Source organism: Talpa europaea (assembly GCF_964194135.1).
Source record: "Talpa europaea genome assembly, chromosome: 15".
NCBI lineage: Eukaryota > Metazoa > Chordata > Mammalia > Eulipotyphla > Talpidae > Talpa > Talpa europaea.
Window position 1 is genome coordinate 39,840,957 of NC_140083.1, and position 18,205 is coordinate 39,859,161.

At 49.4% G+C, this 18,205-nt stretch overlaps 1 protein-coding gene across 5 annotated transcripts in view; it reads left to right on the forward strand.

The window, feature by feature from the left end:
* DENND5B (DENN domain containing 5B) overlaps nucleotides 1–18,205 on the forward strand; it is a gene marked incomplete at both ends in the record, with an annotated part of 120,574 nt that overhangs the window by 87,238 nt on the left and 15,131 nt on the right. For 3 of the 5 annotated variants that reach the window (XM_084254662.1, XM_084254663.1, XM_084254664.1), the window contains 5 exons: nucleotides 3,367–3,498; nucleotides 4,449–4,601; nucleotides 5,200–5,278; nucleotides 8,226–8,307; nucleotides 17,732–17,860. In XM_084254662.1, coding sequence (XP_084110788.1) covers nucleotides 3,367–3,498; nucleotides 4,449–4,601; nucleotides 5,200–5,278; nucleotides 8,226–8,307; nucleotides 17,732–17,860 — 575 coding nt within the window. Of the gene's footprint in view, nucleotides 1–791; nucleotides 903–3,366; nucleotides 3,499–4,448; nucleotides 4,602–5,199; nucleotides 5,279–8,225; nucleotides 8,308–17,731; nucleotides 17,861–18,205 lie in introns of all 5 variants that reach the window. The other 2 variants (XM_084254660.1, XM_084254661.1) reach the window with 1 other exon arrangement.

An 18,205-nucleotide genomic window follows, 5' to 3' on the forward strand; every position in this document is an offset into this window, starting at 1 on the left:
TCCCCAGAGACAGAGTGGGAAGCAGAACAGGCAGCTTGACCAAAATGCACTGCTGAGGGGAGCAGTGGGCGAGACAGGAGAGGTCTGCTGTGCCCTATGTGGGTCATCTCCCTGGCTGGGGATTGAACTCAGGCCCCAGAGGCTGGCGATAGCGCTGAGACTTAACCCCTTCACCACCGGAGTGACCCATTTTTTCCATTTTTGTCATTTTAATACACCTAAAAGGAGGCGCTACTACACGTCAGGTGAAGGCAGATGACCTGTGGGCTGCATGTCTCCCCTGTGGTACTAACAGGAAGCACAGGTTTGTCCTGGTATCAGCAAAACGTCAACTTAGGGAGCCTCTGCCTGTGCTTTGCCCTCAATTTGCCAACACCATTTTCTTAAAGTGTTTTCAAATTAAGATCCTGGTGCTTTATTTGTGCTACTTACATGTAAAAAGACACAGTGAACATTTGAAGAACTGGAAGTCAGCATTCATTGTTCCACGTGGTCACAGGAAAATGCAACCAGAAATCCCTTGAACTGTTTTCTAAGCTCGAATGTGTAGGAATAAAACAGAAGGCCTCCTTCCAGCAGGGCTGCTGTTGGTCAGCATGTCTGTGCATCTAGGGCTTGAGCGCCTCCCAAGAACCACGGCCCCTGCGTGCTCCTCTTCGTGCTCCTGTCTAGTTTCTCCCCCCACCTACCCCCTTTTGCTGTGACTTTATTACCTGCATGTTTGTTCTGCTTCTCTCTCTCTCCCCGTCTCCTCTCTCTTGCCTCTCTGCCACCGGCGTCCGGGTCCTTAGTCTTCCGGGGACCCCTTGGTCTGTCGGAACTCCATGGTTTTCTGGGAGTGGGACCAGGGCCCACCTCCTCCTGCACGGCCTCCAAAAAAATCCTTCTCTGAGCGCTGCCTGGTATGTTCTCTGCCTGAGTGTGGTGAGGAGCAGCCAAGCTTGCTGGAGTCCCTCTCACTGCCCCCAACCTGTGTGAGCTCACCCCTCCTAGCAGCACTGGCCTTCTCCCTGCTGCTTTCCCTGCGCTGGCATTGCAGCCCCTCCTGGCAGCATGCGCTACCAAGAGCCCCTCCTTGCTAGCGGCAGGGAGAACTGACCTTTCCAATGGTGGTGTTTCTTTTAGGGTGGCAAGGGCCGATGTAGCAAAATGTTTTTCTTCCAAAGGGGACTATGTTAACATTCCAAAATCCTTTTTATGTAAGCATTTTGCAGGCATGCAGCAGTGATTCCTTGTCAAGGAGCTTTACTTTGGCAAGGTTTCATCCCCACAGCGTTTTAATTTACCTTTCCAGGTCTGTATCTGATGCGGTCAGAAAATCAGGTCACAGTGGAATCTTAGTGTTGAGAGGAGGCTTTGAGGTCACCTTGTCCAACTGGACATCATTTAACTGAAGTCCAAGAGACTCGCCCACTTTCACTACGCAGCTTGGAGCAGTTGTTCTTTGACCATGGTCGAAAGGCCCTTAGACTTAGCAATCCAGCCACGTGGTCCTGATGAAAGCGGGCAGAACCTGCAGGTGCCTTACAGGAGGCAGGGACCCAGAGCCGCCGCATCCTGCCCCTGCTGCCCACTGGCCACAAATAGCGAGATGGACATACAAAGGCAGAGCCAGCTCCCAGCTCAGGAGCTGACTTCTAGGCCTGCCTTTCCCATGCACCCAGCTAGCCAGGTTGACTGCAGCAGCCCTCACTCAGGACCCTTGGTCACCTGCTTTTCCACTGTGAAATAGGGGCACAGATTTACTTGTATGGTCTTCTCCTCTCTAGCTCAGTGTCTAAAAGGGGCGCTGAGCTTCCCTGGGATGGAATCTCTTGGCTCTGGGGTTTGCCCAGCCTGAAAGATGAGAGTGGACACTCAGGGCAGACAGACCCCTTTTCATATCATAGTCAGTACTGGTTTTTACTGACCTTTTTTCTCCAATTTGTAGTATGCCAAGCTCTATCAGCACAAGTTAAAATTACATGTGCATGGATGTCGTAACTCCGCGTAGAATCTACCTAGCACGTTGATTTTTTTTCTGAAGCGGTTTTCACTTACTGCTTTTATGTATTTGGACACTGACCTTCAGGGTGTTTGGTTGACCTGTTCCCTTTGATTTCCCAGGGGTGAGAGTTGTCTCTCATTCTGTCTTCCTCCCTTCTTTGTCCCTCTAAAAAAGACTCAAAGCACAAAGACTCAAAGTGAGTGTGTCCATTTAATTTGGGCACACGAGTGTTACAGGAACAAAGTGTGAGCAGGTTCATCTCATTTACAGAGATGCCCTAAAGGAAACATTTTATTGATGCTGTCTTTCACTGGGTGGTTGGAAAGTGGCGGGTGAACTGATCAGTTGAAGCCCTAAGTAGTAGTTGTGTTTTTTTTTTTTAATTTGTACCAGGTTTTGCAGATTATTTTTTGAAGGCGAAATATCTTAAATGTACAAATTCCCTCTTATTTAAAGAAAGCAAAGGGTTTCATATGCCTTCCCTTATAATACCAGGTCCTCCCCTGAGTACCCCTGAGTCTCCCATGTGGCTGCTGTGCTGGTGTGCGTGCCCACGCCATCTCTCTGCCCCCACACATATGCCTACTTTCACTGCACAGCTTGGAGCAGTTGTTCTTTGACCATGGTCCTAAGGCCCTTGGACTTAGCAATCCAGCCCCGTGGTCCTTATGAAAGTGGGCAGAACCTGCAGGTGCCTTACAGGAGGCAGGGACCCAGAGCCGCTGCATCCTTCCCCTGCTGGCCACTGGCCACAAATAGTGAATGGACTATTCACTCCAAAGTTCTAGGCTGTTTGAACGTCCTTTGCTGTGGAACAGAGGGGAGGACCACAGCTGCCTGTCTCAGAAACCAGGCCCCCCATCAACCCCCCTGGCCCCTGGGGCTCCTTTGAGTCACTGCCGCCTATGTCATGAGGCCTTGCCCATTTGACCAATGAGCAGATGGGCCGGAGGTCGAGCAGCAGGCCCCCAGCGCTCAAGGTTCACTGCATGATTAGATTCAAGGTGTGAGCTGGGGAGGCCAGCAGGACAGGAGCAGATACGCTGGCATGAGAGCCGCCGGGCCCCACACAGCCTTGGGCTTGAAGTCCAGCCCCCCACTTTTCCTCATCCCAACTGACTCTGACTAATATCAGCCTCAGATTTGCCCAGTAACAAGACTAAACCAGAAATTCCACCATGTTCTGCGTGAGCTTTCACCTGACAGCTTCTCCTGGGTGGGTCACCGTGGAGGGCCCAAGGCTTCGCCCTTCGCTGCAGACACGCCGACACTCGTGTGCCCTTTGCTGCACTGCAAGGCTCCTGCACTTGCCGTTTGAGGTTAAGTGGGTACACAGAAAATCTGCTGTTTGTGCATTAAAAATACTCTTTGATTTTTAGAAATACATGCAAGAAGCACGAAGCTTAGGAAAAAACCTGAGGCAACCCAAACTGTCAGACCTCTCTCCCGCAGTGATCGCACAGACCAACTCCAAGTTTGTCGAAGGCTTATTGAAAGAATGCAGGATGAAGGTACGTGCCTCTCCACATTGAGGGGGGACAAGGAAAGCCGGGCACAGACCCGTGCCCCTTGTGGCCAAGGCCACAAGCCCCATCTCCACTGCCCATGGACTCGTGGGGGGCCTGCATGGGTCTCCTCACCTTGCCCGCCCTGACTGTCTTCCTCATTGACATGGATGGGCATGAAGCCACCCAGAGTCTGTGTTGGGGGAGTGTGTGTCTACGTGTGCGAGCTCCTCCCCTGTGCACGAGTGAAGGGTGGTCAGGAGGAGGAGACTTGGCCATGCCAGGGATCTGTGTGTGTCATGCACTCGGCCCTCGGACATCTGTGTTGATTGGAGATCACGGTACCAACGGACAAAATGCAGAAGCCTGGGCCGCCCTGTGGCAGCCACGTCCTGCACATCTTCCCTGTGTGCTCTGCAGCTGTACTCCGCCCCACAAAACCAGACTCTTTTTCTTATGTTTTATGTTTGATTAAAGTGCCTCAGGCTGCTCCACGTTAACTTCTCCTTCCCATCTCCCCAGGCCCACGCGTGGGGAGCAGGGGAAAGGATGATGGCAAAGGGCTCTCTTTCACTCTCCCCTGAGAGTTCTGAGACAGCCCAGAGCTGCCCAGTGTGGTGCTGCCATCAAACAGCACAGCCACCTGGGGTCTGCTGGAGGGGGGCTGGGCGGGGGCCCAGGCTCTGACGGCACAGGCTCTGAACATAGTCACCCATCCCTGGGGATGCTTTCAAGGAACCTCTTGGTCCCTCTTGAATGGCCCGGTTTCTCCGACTAAACAGGAAAGCAAAGACATTGTGCTCCAGGTAGGCACCCAGAGGCTAAGACAGCCTCCCCAGTCTATGGCCAGGCCGCCGTTAGATGTAGCAGGAGGGAAACCCAGCTCCTATCCGGTTGGCCTGGGGGACTGTGGGCTTCCCCACAGGGTAACGCTGTGGCCACACTTCGTGTTCCAGACCAAGCGCATGCTGGTGGAGAAGATGGGCCACGAGGCTGTGGAGCTGGGTCACGGGGAGGCCAACATCACCGGCCTGGAGGAGAACACCTTGATTGCCAGCCTCTGTGACCTGCTGGAAAGGATATGGAGCCACGGCCTGCAGGTCAAGCAGGTGGGTCCAGGGGGCCCTGTCCCAAGGTTGAGAACTGAGAAGAAGAAAAAGAAACAAAATTGAAAGGGAAGAATGGAAATGTGCCATGGGTACTTTATTCTGGCAGGAGAAGTGTCACCTGTGGTTGGGAGGGGCTGGCGGGGCTCTCTTGGCCAGGAAAGGATCAGAGGCTGGCGCTGCCCCTGGAGATTAACCAAGTGCCTCATCCAGTTGTCTGTTATTCAGGGTAGCATGTCCCAAGGCTTTCTTTGCTTTTGTTCCTGGGGTCTCCCCTCTGATTTTTTCTGCTGTGTTTCTTTGTTCCTCCCCTGCTGTCTGTCTCCTTCGGCCACTCTCTCTTCCGTCTGTGAGTTCCGTCCATGCAGACACACTACGTGCTGTAGGAGCCTCTTATCTGCAGTCACCCTCTCAAGTCGGGGAGCTCCAGGCCTCCTACCCATTGCTGGGCTGCCCTTCCCCACTCACTGTCACCGACCAGCTTGCGCCTGGGTCTCCGGACTTGCCTGTGGTCATCTCAATGCGATTGGTTTGGCTGAGAAAAATTTTTGGTCTATTTTTCCTTATAAAATGACCAATATCCTGTTTCTTGTATTTTCAGGGGAAGTCAGCTTTGTGGTCCCACTTAATTCAATTCCAGGACAGAGAAGAGAAGCAGGAACACCTTGCCGAATCCCCAGGTGAGCTTGCTGGCCGACTGTCTGCAGTTAGGCCCTGCACAGTCCACTTTCTGGCTGGATCTCTCTCTCCCAGCTTGCAAGTGGCAGAGCAGAGGGAGGGAGCAGCCTCACTTACAGGCTGTGAGACCTGCCGCTTCCTTTGGGCTTCCTGAGCATCCAAGTGCTCTCTGGAGAGGTGGGGAGAGTAACCCTAACTGAACCCCATGGCAGCATCTCCCAAGAGACACCCCACCAGCCTCAGTGAACGATGAAAGGTCACTGGAGTGCCTCATTGACCTAGGCATTTGGGCAGGGCACATACTGATATTTTCCTTCAGGAGAAGCTCTAGCCATCGCTGGTAATCTTTGAGTACGATATCAGGCACGCATGTTCGAAAAACCTCCAAGAGTCAGATTTCTCCTCCCGCTTCTCACAGGCATCACGTGTCCAGATGTCAAAACTCTTTAGCTGATTAGCGTGACATCAGGGTAGGCTTCCTTCATACACTACCTTCTGTGCAGTTTTAATCATCTGTTTCACAGAGAAGTAACCGTGGAAAGCTAGTGGAGATGAAATGTTTTATCTTGAATTGGCCTTTGGGGAACCTTTTCTAAAATTTCAGCTTATTTTGGAAAATCAGAAATGTAAGAAAAAATCTTTGTAACTCCTAAGCCAACCCACATAAGAATAAATATTTCTTACCTATTTCAGAAATAATGTGTTGCTAACATGGAGTAGCCTGGTTGCACCTCCCCCACTGCCCCTGGGGGACACCCTGTCCCAATGCGGCACTCACCAGTTTATGTGCCTTTAACCAAGCAGCCATGAACGTGAATTTGATAGCCATGGCCTGGAGCCCCTGTGAACAGTGTCAAGGTTCTGCTGTATCAAGGTGTGGCTGCATTGATAAAGTTTCAGTTCAAGTTTAAAAGCATTTTCTATGTCTAGCTCCTCTGCCCCTTTCCACTGAAAAATGGTTACGGCGTGTGTCCCGTAACCACCGATGATCTCACCTATGATCACAGAACATGTGTCTGCTCAGACCGTGAAACCATAACCAGGTGGCTTCCCTTCACTGGGAGCAGTTAGTTCCTAGGAAGAAGCAGCCCTTGGTGGCTTGGGTGTGGGAACCAAGCTCGGTGCATGCAAAGCTGTAGAAGTAGCTGAGTGAGGCACATGCTGGGGGGTGCTGGGGGACAGCAGCAGGGTCATGGTCAGTGTCAGGTTGCCTTGCTGGAGACCAGACCCCAGCTGCGAACGTGCACCCCCTCCCGACCCCCAACTCCCGCATCCCCCCCAGAAACACAGGTCTCAGACCTCACCCTCACCAGCTTGTGCCAATCGGCTGATGGCGTCAGCCCACACATGATTAAGTGTCTTCCCAATCCTAAGCAGGATTGACATAAACAATGCGGTTTTTGAAATCAAACGTATTGTCTGTTGGGAGGGGTGGATTTTATAAATACTGTTCTAACACCTCTGATGATTCAGCCCAGGAAATTAGGGCTTAAAAATATGACAGTGTGAAATACATATAAAAACATTAGCTTGAAAATAAAATCTTGCATAATTGAGAATGTGCTCTAATTATAGAGAAACTAGCAGTTCATTGACTTTTCTGCTTTCAAAACTGGGTGTTTCCCCCCAAAATACTTTTTTGTTTGCCAACTGTTAAGCTTCCTTATTAATAGTAGTAAACAGCCTGCATTTCCAGGCCGAGGAAAGACCCAAGAGCCTTGTCTCCACAGGGGCGCTCTCTCCCCCATCCCAGAGGAGATGAGACCATCCATCCTCAGAAGCAATAACAGGAAGGGTCCGTCTTAGAAGGAAAACCACAGCATAGTGTACTGTCTCTGTTTTGTTTGAATAAATTTAACTTTTTAAAGCAGTCTGGGGTTCAGGACAATACTGAGAAGACAGCAGAGACCTCTCAGCTACCTCCACTCCGTGTGGACCTGCCAGCCTCCCCCACTGAGTTGGTCCCACCAGGGCCGGACAGCCGTACAGTGTCATAGTCGATGCCTCCCAGATCCTGCCCTGAGGCTGGCCTGGCAGGTCTCATTCCCCTGCTGAGGGCAGTCAGAGCCTCGCCCAGGCGAGTCCAGATCCCAGAGTGTGTCTTCCTCAGCAGCTTCAGTTGCACATGTGCTCGGGAGTCCTGTGCTGGTCCCCCAAGAAGGGAGGCCCTAAATAGCCAGCAAAACCCCACATCCTAATTCTGATCTGTATGGGTATGTTTGTTGAATGTGATGCTGCAGCTTAGTTTTCACTTACAAATGGGAAAGTGGGGACAAGGGGCTCAAAACCCCAGGAGCCTCCTTGACCGCGACAACATATTGGCCAAGAATCTATGGTGTCGCCCCGTGAGGGAACCCGTCTCCTTCCCTCCTGCACATCAGCTCTCAGGCTTCATCCCCCTCTATCCCACGAGTGGGCTGAGATTGCCCACTTGGCAAGATCTGCAATCTGTAGTTTGGATTCTGAACTTGACATAGAAACCTGTCAGGCTGCAGAACCCAGGCTCTTAGAGTCTCCTTCCTGAACACTCGCAGAGTTTAGGGGAATTGTGTGTTGGAAATCATGCGCCCAGAGTCAGCTCATGTCTTTGGTAGCTTAACTTACAGACACTGTGTTCATGTAATTATCGTGAGCTGTTAGAGTGAGGAACTTTGGAAACTGGCGCTTCTGGCCAGAATTTGCAGATATCTCCTTATTTGCTAAGTGGACTTTTCTGATTCTTTTTAAATTTCCAAATGTAGCCCTGGATGAACTAGAAAGAAAATAGTGGGGTCACAGCATTCACAAAATAGCAACATTCCTGGGGAAAGAATTTGAACTTTTCTATTGCCTTTAAATTTTGTTCTTCTCAAAGTCATCCCTAAAGTATCTACATACGGAATGTGACTCAGAGTTTAGGTTCTCACTGTTATTTTTCTAATACTTTGTTGACTTTTTTTTTGTACTCAGTGGCCCTTGGACCAGAAAGAAGGAAATCTGACTCCGGAGCTATGTTGCCAACGCTGAGGGTCTCTCTCATCCAGGACATGAGGTAGTCACAGCCCGCTCCATGGTCTCAGAGACATTAGTGACATTCACTTACATGACTGTGTGTATTTATTTTTCTTTCTTTTTGCTTGGGTATTCTGGAGAGAGCATTCTTTATAGTCTTATTTATTTTGCTCGTATGCAATACTGTTTTTCCCCAACATGATGTCCAAAGGGAAAATGCAACTGAGAAGAGTTTTAAAGCCTCCCTAAACTATTTTACAATTTCTTTTGTGCAGTTTTGTAAAGGTTCCCGATATTGCCTGTGGGTACAGACCAAGGTGTTCGCAGGTCTGTTGGCAGGAAGGTTGCCATCAGGTAGATTTAGTCTGAAATAAATGCAAATCTGAGAAATAATTACTTGCACTCACTGGGCTTTCAAATTTTTAGAAAAAGCGTGTAAACAGATTCATGGATGAAGGTAGAGGCTTTTTAGCATTCTGTGTACACTCCTAAGATGTGTGGGTTTAAAATAAATGTTAGAACTTTTATTGTGTGCCTTGCTAATATGAGTTGCCGCTGTTTGTTCGATTTGTCAGAACCTCCAGCTGAAAAGCTTCCCAGGCAGGGACCACAGCACAGCGCAGCGGGGCTACCTCTGCTTTGGCCCTGCTAGAGGTCATTGTCCAACTCCTCTGTGCCTCGGTTTCCCTGTCTCTCAGAGATAGAAACAGCTGTCTGTTCTGTCATAGGGCTGTCGTAGGCATTCAGGGAGCTAGTCCAGCACTATGTTTTCAGGGAGTACCTGACTCCTGAGTAAGAGCTCTGTAAATGCTGGGTTTCCCTCTGAATATTTTAGATATTTGCTCCATAAACACTGTAATTCCTGGGGGGTGATGTGCAGTTGTCCTCACAGCTCAGGACTTCCCGCTATTCAGCGTGAGAGGAGGAGCTGTGTCTCTGAGGGGAAACACAAACCCTCCTGCCCTTGGTCCCCTCCCACAGGCTGCTCTGGGGTGACAGTTGGTGGTGCTCCCCACTCTGAGACCAAACTGGGAGATTTTCACATCACATAAGGCCTCCCTGCTTCTGCAGTTTCCTGCTTATTTTGTCTCACCCTGCTGTAGGTTTAGGGGACGGGGTCCATTGCTGTCTGAGGGCTCAGCTGCTGGTGGAGACCAGCTCTGCCAGCCACTCGCCAGCTCCATGGCCCAGGGCAGCCCTCCTGCCCCAGCTCTCTCATCCCTAGCATTGGGGTGATCATGACTCACAGATGGTTGGCATAAGAATGCAGGGAGGTGAGAAAGGCCAAGCACCCAAAACAGAACTGGATATAACTGTGTCTGTGCACACACACCCCTGGCTCAATTCTTCTAGCTTTATTTATTTATACGTGTGTATATATATATATTTTTATACACACAATTCATTTTCTTAACTATGCGTAATTCATAATGATATCTGATTCCAGTTCAATATCACAGACATCACTCTACTCTTCCCCTTACTCCTCTTTACTTTTTTTTTAAAGATTTATTTTTATTTATGGGCCTCTCTGGTAGCGCTAAGGGTTAAATGCAGCAGTATGGGCTATCCGCAGCCACTGCAGCCCGAGTCCAGTCCCCAGCCAGGGAGCTGACCCACATGGCGCAGCAGACCTCTCTTGCCTCGACCGCTGCTCTCCTCTGCAGTGGATTTCAGTACATCTGCCTGTTCTGCTCCCCACTCTCTCATGAATCCTCTCACTCACCGCATCTCCAGCCTGCACCCCAGCTCTTGTATGCATAAACAAATAAATCTTTAAAAAAAAGATTTTTTTTTTCGGGCCTCCCTTGGTGGCGCAGGCGGTTAATAAGCGCAGCGCTGTGAAGCTGTCCACAGCCTCTGCAGCACGGGTTCGATCCCGGCCGACCGGCGAGGGTCCCACATGGCGAGCAGACCTCTCCTGCCTCCCCCGCTGTTCCCCTCAGCAGTGTATTTTGTCAGTCTGCCTGTTCTGTTCCCCGCTCTGTCTCTGGTGGATCCTCTCACCCTCCCGCATATCTGGCCTGTAACCCAGTTCTTGTATAAATAAATCTTTTTAAAAAATTATTTTTATAAAAAATAAAGATTTTTATTAAAAAATCTTTTTATTAAGATTTATTTATTTATGCATACAAAAACTGGGGTACAGGCCAGAGGATCCACCAGAGACAGAATGGGGAGCAGAACAGGCAGATGTACTGAAATCCACTGCTAAGGGGAGCAGCCAAAAGACAGAAGTCTGCTGCATCCTGTGTGGGTCAGCTCCCTGGCCAGGGATCGGGGATAGAACTCAGGCCTTAGGGAGTGATAGTACTGAGACTTTACCCCTGCGCCACCAGGGAGACCCATTTACTCTTTTCTTCCCCAGTCTTTGTGTGACCTGCACACACACACTGTACAGTCCTTTCAGAACTGCTAGCCACTCCCTGGAAGGACCAGTGAGGGCACTGCACTAGCTCTGTCTCCATTCAAAATACAGTTTTCCGAACCTTAGATTAGTTCCTTCTTCCCATGACTCCCTTCAGTGTGGTTTTGTTACTAGTATTATAGTTACAGGTACTTGTTAGTCTCTGTCCCTTGTGGGGTTCCTCCCCACTTTCTGGTTGCTTTATTTTTGTTCTTTTTAAATTTATAGATAGTAAAACTCACTCTTCCCTGGTGTGTAGGTGTATGTGTTTTCACAAACACAATCATGATACAAAAGTTTTGCCCCTCCCTCCCTCCTCCCTCCCAGCCCCCCACCTGCTATCCCTGTCCCAGAATGATTGGTAGTTTCTATCTCTATCCAGAGCACCAGTGGCACCCCAACAGCAGCCAGCACACTAGGCACCCACAGTGACTTCTGAATGGTGTCTCAGGGTCACCCACCAGGGCTCCTGGAGAAAAGAGTGGCTCCAGGCTGGGGAGGGGACATGTGGGGTGAGCCTGAGGCATCTCAGAGAGGAGAGGCTTACACTCTAAGGAGCCAGTCTGGGGGCCCAGGGACCAGAGCCACGTGATGAGCCCCACAGAGATGGAGCCTAGTCCACAGAATCAAGATCCCATGAGGCCCTTATGATCTAATTAGAGACCCACGTAAATAAATGGGCCCACTGGGACAGCGCTTTCCAGAGAAAGCTTTCTGGCTAATAATTGTGAAAGAACGAAATAGAGAAACTGGTGGTAGACAGTTTTAAGGTGAAACCAGGATATCTGCTTAGTCTCAAAGTGTCTCCTCTACGAATTTGTTAACTACAAAGGAAAAAAAAAATCACAGTGGCAAAACCCTGCAGACCCCGCATGGCCAAGGTCAAGGCCTGCAGTGAGGAGACCCCTCAGCCTCACAACCCCCTGATGTGATGCACCGGAAGGCCCCCTGGCTGCTGCAGGAGCCTCACAGACGTGCATGCCCACTGTCCAGACTTGAGGAAGCAGCAAGGAAATCCAATTGCAGGGCATTCTGCTGAATAATTGACTGCTGCTCTTCCAAAGTCTCAAGACCATGAAAGGCACAGAAAGACTGATCATGGACTGGAGGAGAATAAGGGGAGGACAAGCAAATGCAGGGGGCGTCCTGGTCCAGAAAAAGGACATGATGGGGGAAATGAGGATCTGGGTATGCAGTTCACCCAGGAGACTGTCAGTGCTGATGTCTCATTGTGGCTGTGTAAGCTCTTAACCTCGGAGGGGTGGGGAGGCTGGCATGCAGGGACTCTCCCCCATAGTCTTGCAACATTTCTGTGAGTCCAGCTGCTTGACAATACCCTCCCTCCCTCTGCTGTGCCATGGCGCCTGTGAGAAAAAAAGAAGCAGGTCTGAAGTTACTCCTGGACTGCACATACTGTGTGGAAGCTGGAATCCTGGAGGTGATCAGTTTCTAGCAGTTTCTTTTTTTTTTTTTTAAGAATAATTTTTGTATTTTTTTATGCATACAAGAACTTGAGTCCAGGCCAGATGTGCAGGGGGTGTGTGAGAGGATTCCCCAGAGACAGAGTGGGGAGCAGAACAGGCAGATCTACTGAAATCCACTGTTGTGGGGAGCGGCGGGAGAGAAAGGAGAGGTCTGCTGTGCCATGTGGATGAGCTCCCTGGCTGGGGATTGAACTGAGGCCGCAGTAGCTGGCGATAGCTTGATTGCACTTAGACTAACCTCTGGGCCACCAAGGAGGCTCCCTCTAGCAGTTTCTTCAGGAGAGAATCAGAGTGAAAGCTGAGGGTCTGGGTGTAGGGCCTGTAACCATGGAATGGAGCAAGAGCAAGATCCCAGTAACTTCAGAGGGGCCTTTTCTAGAAGGTACTTAACAGATCTCACCAATAACTATGCAAAGAAGAATAATCTACAAGGCTGGTTGTGCATAGTTGCTAAATTACATTACTTCCATATTAACCAGGAAGAAGAGGATTAAAGCTCATTTACCTGGAATAAAATTTGGGAACAAAAAAACCTCAAATTATTTCAAAATAAAACATATATGTTTATTATATATACACTTGTTTAAAAAACAGGCCTGCTCCCCGGTGGCGCAGTGGTTGAGCGCTGGGCTGCGAAGCTGCCCACGGCCTCCGTGGCGCCGGTTCGATCCCCGGCTGCTCCCCGGCCACCAGAGGAGGGTCCCACATGGCGCGCAGACCTCTTCTGCCGCCCGCTGCTCCCCTCAGCAGTGTACTTCGGTCCTTCTGCCTGTTCTGCTCCCTGCTCTGGCTCTGGTGAATTCTCTCACCCTCCCGTGCTTCGGACTGTGCCCAGTGCATGTATAAACAAAAAATAAATAAATAAATAAATAAATAAATAAAACATGCCTCTAAAAAAAAAAAACTTTATTTCCAACTTATTAAATAAATAAATAAATAAATAAATAATAAAAAACAGGCCTGGTACAAAGTGAATGCTTAAAGGCAGTTGCTATAGTTTTGCAGGCGTAGAGAGCTCCTTATTGAGAGGTACAGTTCTGAGGTAGCTGCTGCCCACTATGGAATATTGGGTCAGTGAGCTGTGACCTCTGTGGTCCAAGCCCTGTAATTTCCCTCTTGGATAACATCGTCTTCCCCATATGTCGATGCTTGCCCAACAGTGACTGGGTCTCCCTACAGCCCATGTGGTGACCTCAGGCTGAAGTCCACATTTCCTGCCAGCCTGATCTCCTTGCCGCTTTCCTTCCTGTCACCCTCCAGCTCCTCCAGCTGCCAAGCTTGTTTCCTGGGGCTTTTGCTTCCCATTCCCTTCACCTGACAGCTCTGCCCGGAGGCCTGCCTTAGGGAATCCCCACTGGCCTGGCTCTTCCTTATGTTTGCATCTTAGTTCAAATGTCACTTCCTCCAAGAAGTCATCCCTAACCCCCTGGGGTAAAGCAGACACCCCATTTGAATTTTCTGCACAGCACATACAGAGTTTGCTTTTCCAACATTGTAAGCTTGATGAGCCCTGTGACCTGTCTGATAATGTCAGGCTATTAACTGCTGCATCAACAGGGCCTGGCACACCATTGACAATCAGTTAACGTTTGTTAAATGAAGGTTTTGCCGTGTTTTCGGCTCTGTGAGTATAAGTAAGAGTGTGTGTGTGCATGTGTGTGTGCACGTGTGTGCTAACATAACATTTTTGCTTATACCCTTAAATGATTTAACTGGCCACATTGCTACTGAATGATGTGGGTTACAATTTTGAAGCCTTAGAAAATTGGCAATTTCTTCTTTTTTTTTTTTAAGTCTTTTTTTTAATAGAGGCATGTTTTATTTATTTATTTATTTTATTTGTTTGTTTATACATGCACTGGGTACAGTCAGAAGCGCGGGAGGGTGAGAGAATTCACCAGAGCCAGAGCAGGGAGCAGAGCAGGCAGAAGGACCGAAGTACACTGCTGAGGGGAGCAGCGGGCGGCAGGAGAGGTCTGCGCGCCATGTGGGACCCTCCTCCGGTGGCCGGGGAGCAGCCGGGGATCGAACCGGCACCGCAGAGGCCGCGGGCAGCTTCGCAACCCAGCGCTCAACCGCTGCGCCACCGGGGAGGCCCAGAAAATTGGCAATTTCTAAGGTACTTTCACAAATTACTTAAAAATGTATAGAAGAAGAGCCTCCCTGGTGGTGGTACAGGGGTTGAAGTTTCAGCGCTATCAGACTGAGTTTCAGGCTATCACCTGAGTTTGCAGCCTGAGTTTGATCCCCGCCCACAGAGCTGACCCACATGGTACAACAGACTTCTCCTGTCTCATCCATTATTCCCTTCAGTGGTGGATTTCAGTCAATCCACCTGTTCTGCTCCCCACTCTGTCTCTGGTGAGTCCTCTCACCTCCCACACCTCTGGCCTATACCCCAGTTTTTCTATAATAAAATTTAAAAATAAAAAGGCTTTTTAGTAATATCTTCCTTTAGAGAAGACTTCCAGGATTTTTCCCTAAGGGTTTTGTTAGAGAAAGTTTTAAACATAGAGCAAAGTCAAAAGATTTCACAGTGACCACATCCATGTACCCACCATCTAGATTATTCCATTAACATCTTTCTATGGCTCTTTAAAACATCTATAGTGTAAAATTCACCATTTTAACCATTTTTATATATACAGCCAGTGACATTAAGTACATTTACACTTTTGTGCAACAGACACCACCATCTTCTCCAAAAATTTTCCACCCTCCCAACTTGAAACTCTGTCTCCATTAGATAATTGTTCCATATTCTCACCCCCAACCTCCACCAATCTCTGGTAACCTCTTTTCCATTTTCTGTCTCTAGGTACTTCCCATAAGTGGAGGCATGACCTTGGTGCCTGCTTTATTTCACTTAGCATGATAGGTTTGAGGTCCATCCATGCTACACTATGCATTGGAATTTCCTTCCTTTTCAGGGCTGAATAATATTCCATCCTAGGTACAGGCCACCTATTTTAACATTCGCCCATCAGCAGTGTTTGGGTTATTTCCACCTCTCAGCTATTGTGGATAATGCTAATATGAACATGTATTTACAAATATCACTTTGATTCCACACTTTCTGTTCTTTTGGGTGTCTACACCCCAAAGTGGGATTTCCTGATTATGCTGTAATTCTATATTTCATTTTTGAGGAACCCCTATTTCCACAGGGACTGTAACCTTTTATACTCTCATCAGCCATGCATAGGGTTCTGGCTCTCACTCCTGCTAACACTTGTTATTTTCCCTCATTTGTTGTTTGTTTGTTTTGCCAATAGCCATCTTCATGGATGTGACTTCCCAGTTTCTTATCACCAACATAGCAGCATTAGTTCCAGGTTTTATAGACCATGTGCTGGAGTCGTACGCATTCTAAGTTCAGAAACCAAATCATTACTGAACCAAAATGTAATCGGACTCAAAGATACTCAAGAGACTTACTCAAATGCCTAAGAGATATGGAAAAATAATGGGCTGGGTTGGGTCAGCTGTCCTCTCTGACCTAATGGTCTATGACCAGTAAAGGCAGGATCCCAGGAACCAGTGAAATCATTCATTGTTCCTGTGCCAAATGATGGGGTGCTCTGTCACTGATGTAGGAGTTGTCTGTCTGGAAAATAGACAGAAATCAGGCAGGTACCTGTTGTCCCCAAGCTGGAGCTCTTTCTCAGGGGCCCAAGTCATCTTGGGGACACCCTCTCCTTGCTTGTCTCTCCTTCACTGTGTCCTTTCTGCTGTCCAGAGAACTTCTGAGGTGTTCTAGTCCACAGTATGTTTACTTTGGCATTGAAGTCTCAGTGGACAGACTCATCTCTCTGTTTCCTTGTCCTTGGCAAGTGCTTCATTCTAGTCCCTAGTGCCTACCTGGTGGTTCATGTGGATGGTTTGCCTTAAAGAAAAACACCTAGTACAATTTCAGCCGAGATTTCTTTCACTCTGGACAACTAAGGACAATGCTGGCCGCCGACGAGGAGGTGGTGTGTCTGCGAGTCACCCTGCAGCTTGGCGCACGCCCCTGCCAGGGCCTCGTGTCTTCCCAAGTTCATCTCTGAGGCCAGAACATGGCAGCTTAGGGACCTGAGTGCCAGCGTTGTCGCGAGTCCTGGCTACAGCACGTGGCAGCAGGCAGCAGCCCCAGACAGACATGCGTATGGGCCATCCTAGGCTCCATTGATGACCTGCATCACTAAACTGTCAGCTGCAGAGTGAGTTTGTTGTTCTAAAGAGCAAGGCTGGGCCAGTGAATAACTGCTCTGGTTACATATAAAAGCGAAGTTTTGTCACATGTCACTGCAGTGGCACTTCTCGTCTCCCTTCCTGGTCGTGTCCATACCCACCAGCTAGCCATTCTGGGGGCATTTATTCCCAGTGATGACATGCAATTGATGATAAGGGGTGCAGGCAGTCAAGCTGTGATTGGGGGACTGTGAGTACGTCCCCAGGTGCGGGGACTCTGAAAAGGCACACAAGTGACCCGCAAGGTGTCTGAGTAAATCCCAGCCACAGTCTGTTTACACATAGAGCTGTGGATACTCCACTGAGGATGGATTGGCTGGTCACTTACCTTGGTTCTAAGTGTACGGTGGCTGTTCTGTGAGCACTGGCTTTATACTACACTGGAAATTAAGTATTCGAGATGGTTATGCTCACCCCAGAGAGGGCTATTTTGACTGCACCAAATTGCTATGACTGTACCGAATGTAAGCTGAAACTAAAACGAGCCGTCGTAATTTCTCTCTTACATATTGTTGGGTTTCATTGGCAATACAGTGAATTAACACCATTGTTGGACTCAGGAAATGTGGATTCACATCTAGGTGCTACCAGTCTTGGAAATCATTTAGTTTAAGGACAGAAAACCTTTCGAACCCGCTTTACCACCAGGGGAGATTTATGGGCGGTAACCATGATCCCTGCTGGAGCTGGGTGGATAGAGAAGGTCTTGTCACCGGCTCCTACAGGCTGCCTCAGTTTAAGTGTCCAGCAGATGCTCACTGGGTCTTCCAGGCGCTGCTTCCCAGATTCTAGTACTTAGTTTATATCAGGCCCATGTCCTGATGGGAGCCCAGGTCTTGGGCATGTGGTGCCCAGAGCTGATTCCAGGCAGTGGGAGGGGAGAAGCCCCAAGCAGGTAGGTGGTGGGCCCACTGCTTGGCAGAAAACAGAAAGGGGGTGGCACCTCTAGAACAATATTTTGCATGAGTAAAGTGCAGCTGAATAGACCTTAAAGATCTGACTGGCTTCTCATGATGAACTGTGAACCGGCAACATCTAGACACAGGGTCACGTCCATCCAATAGGAGCTCCCTGTTGCTGTGCAAAGTGAACAGTTCACAGACAGAAGGGAACAGAGCTGCTGTTTCTAGCAAGCAGTGGATTAGCTGGGGGACGATCACCTCTCTGTGAGGCTGCAGGGTCTTTGGGGTTGTGTCCAGACTCAGGGGGACGCATTGAAATTAGTCGCATAAACCTCCTCTGCGTGTAGAACTTCCGGTGTGCCATGCCCTGACCCCGCTGCTCTTCCAGTCAGAGGCTGGCCGGGTCCTTGAGCTCTGTGTGCTGCTGCTCTTCTTTAGGCACATCCAGAACATGAGCGAGATCAAGACTGACGTGGGGCGCGCACGGGCCTGGATACGCCTATCTCTGGAAAAGAAGCTCTTGTCCCAGCACCTCAAGCAGTTGCTCTCCAACCAGCTGCTCACCAAGTAAGCTCCGCCTGCAGGTGCTTGCATGTTAGCCCCATGTGCTGGAGGGAGCTGGGCTGCCGCTCCTTGCAGCACTCACTGGCACCTGCACCCTCATCCTCTGCACGGACCTCTGTGGTAGTGGTAGACGTCTTGATACCTGCCCTTTACCAAGAAACTCTCTTGGAGGAGACGCCTAAGCCAGAGGTTCATTACAGTGAATCTGAAGACTGAGGACCTTGAGCTCTCCGGAGCCAAGGGCTGCAGAGAATTCCTCCAAGACCTACCCCCATGGCCCATTAGAGCCCCTCGAGGTGACCAGTTGTGGTGTGTCCTGGGGTCACTCACCCCCTGCAGCTGGGCAGG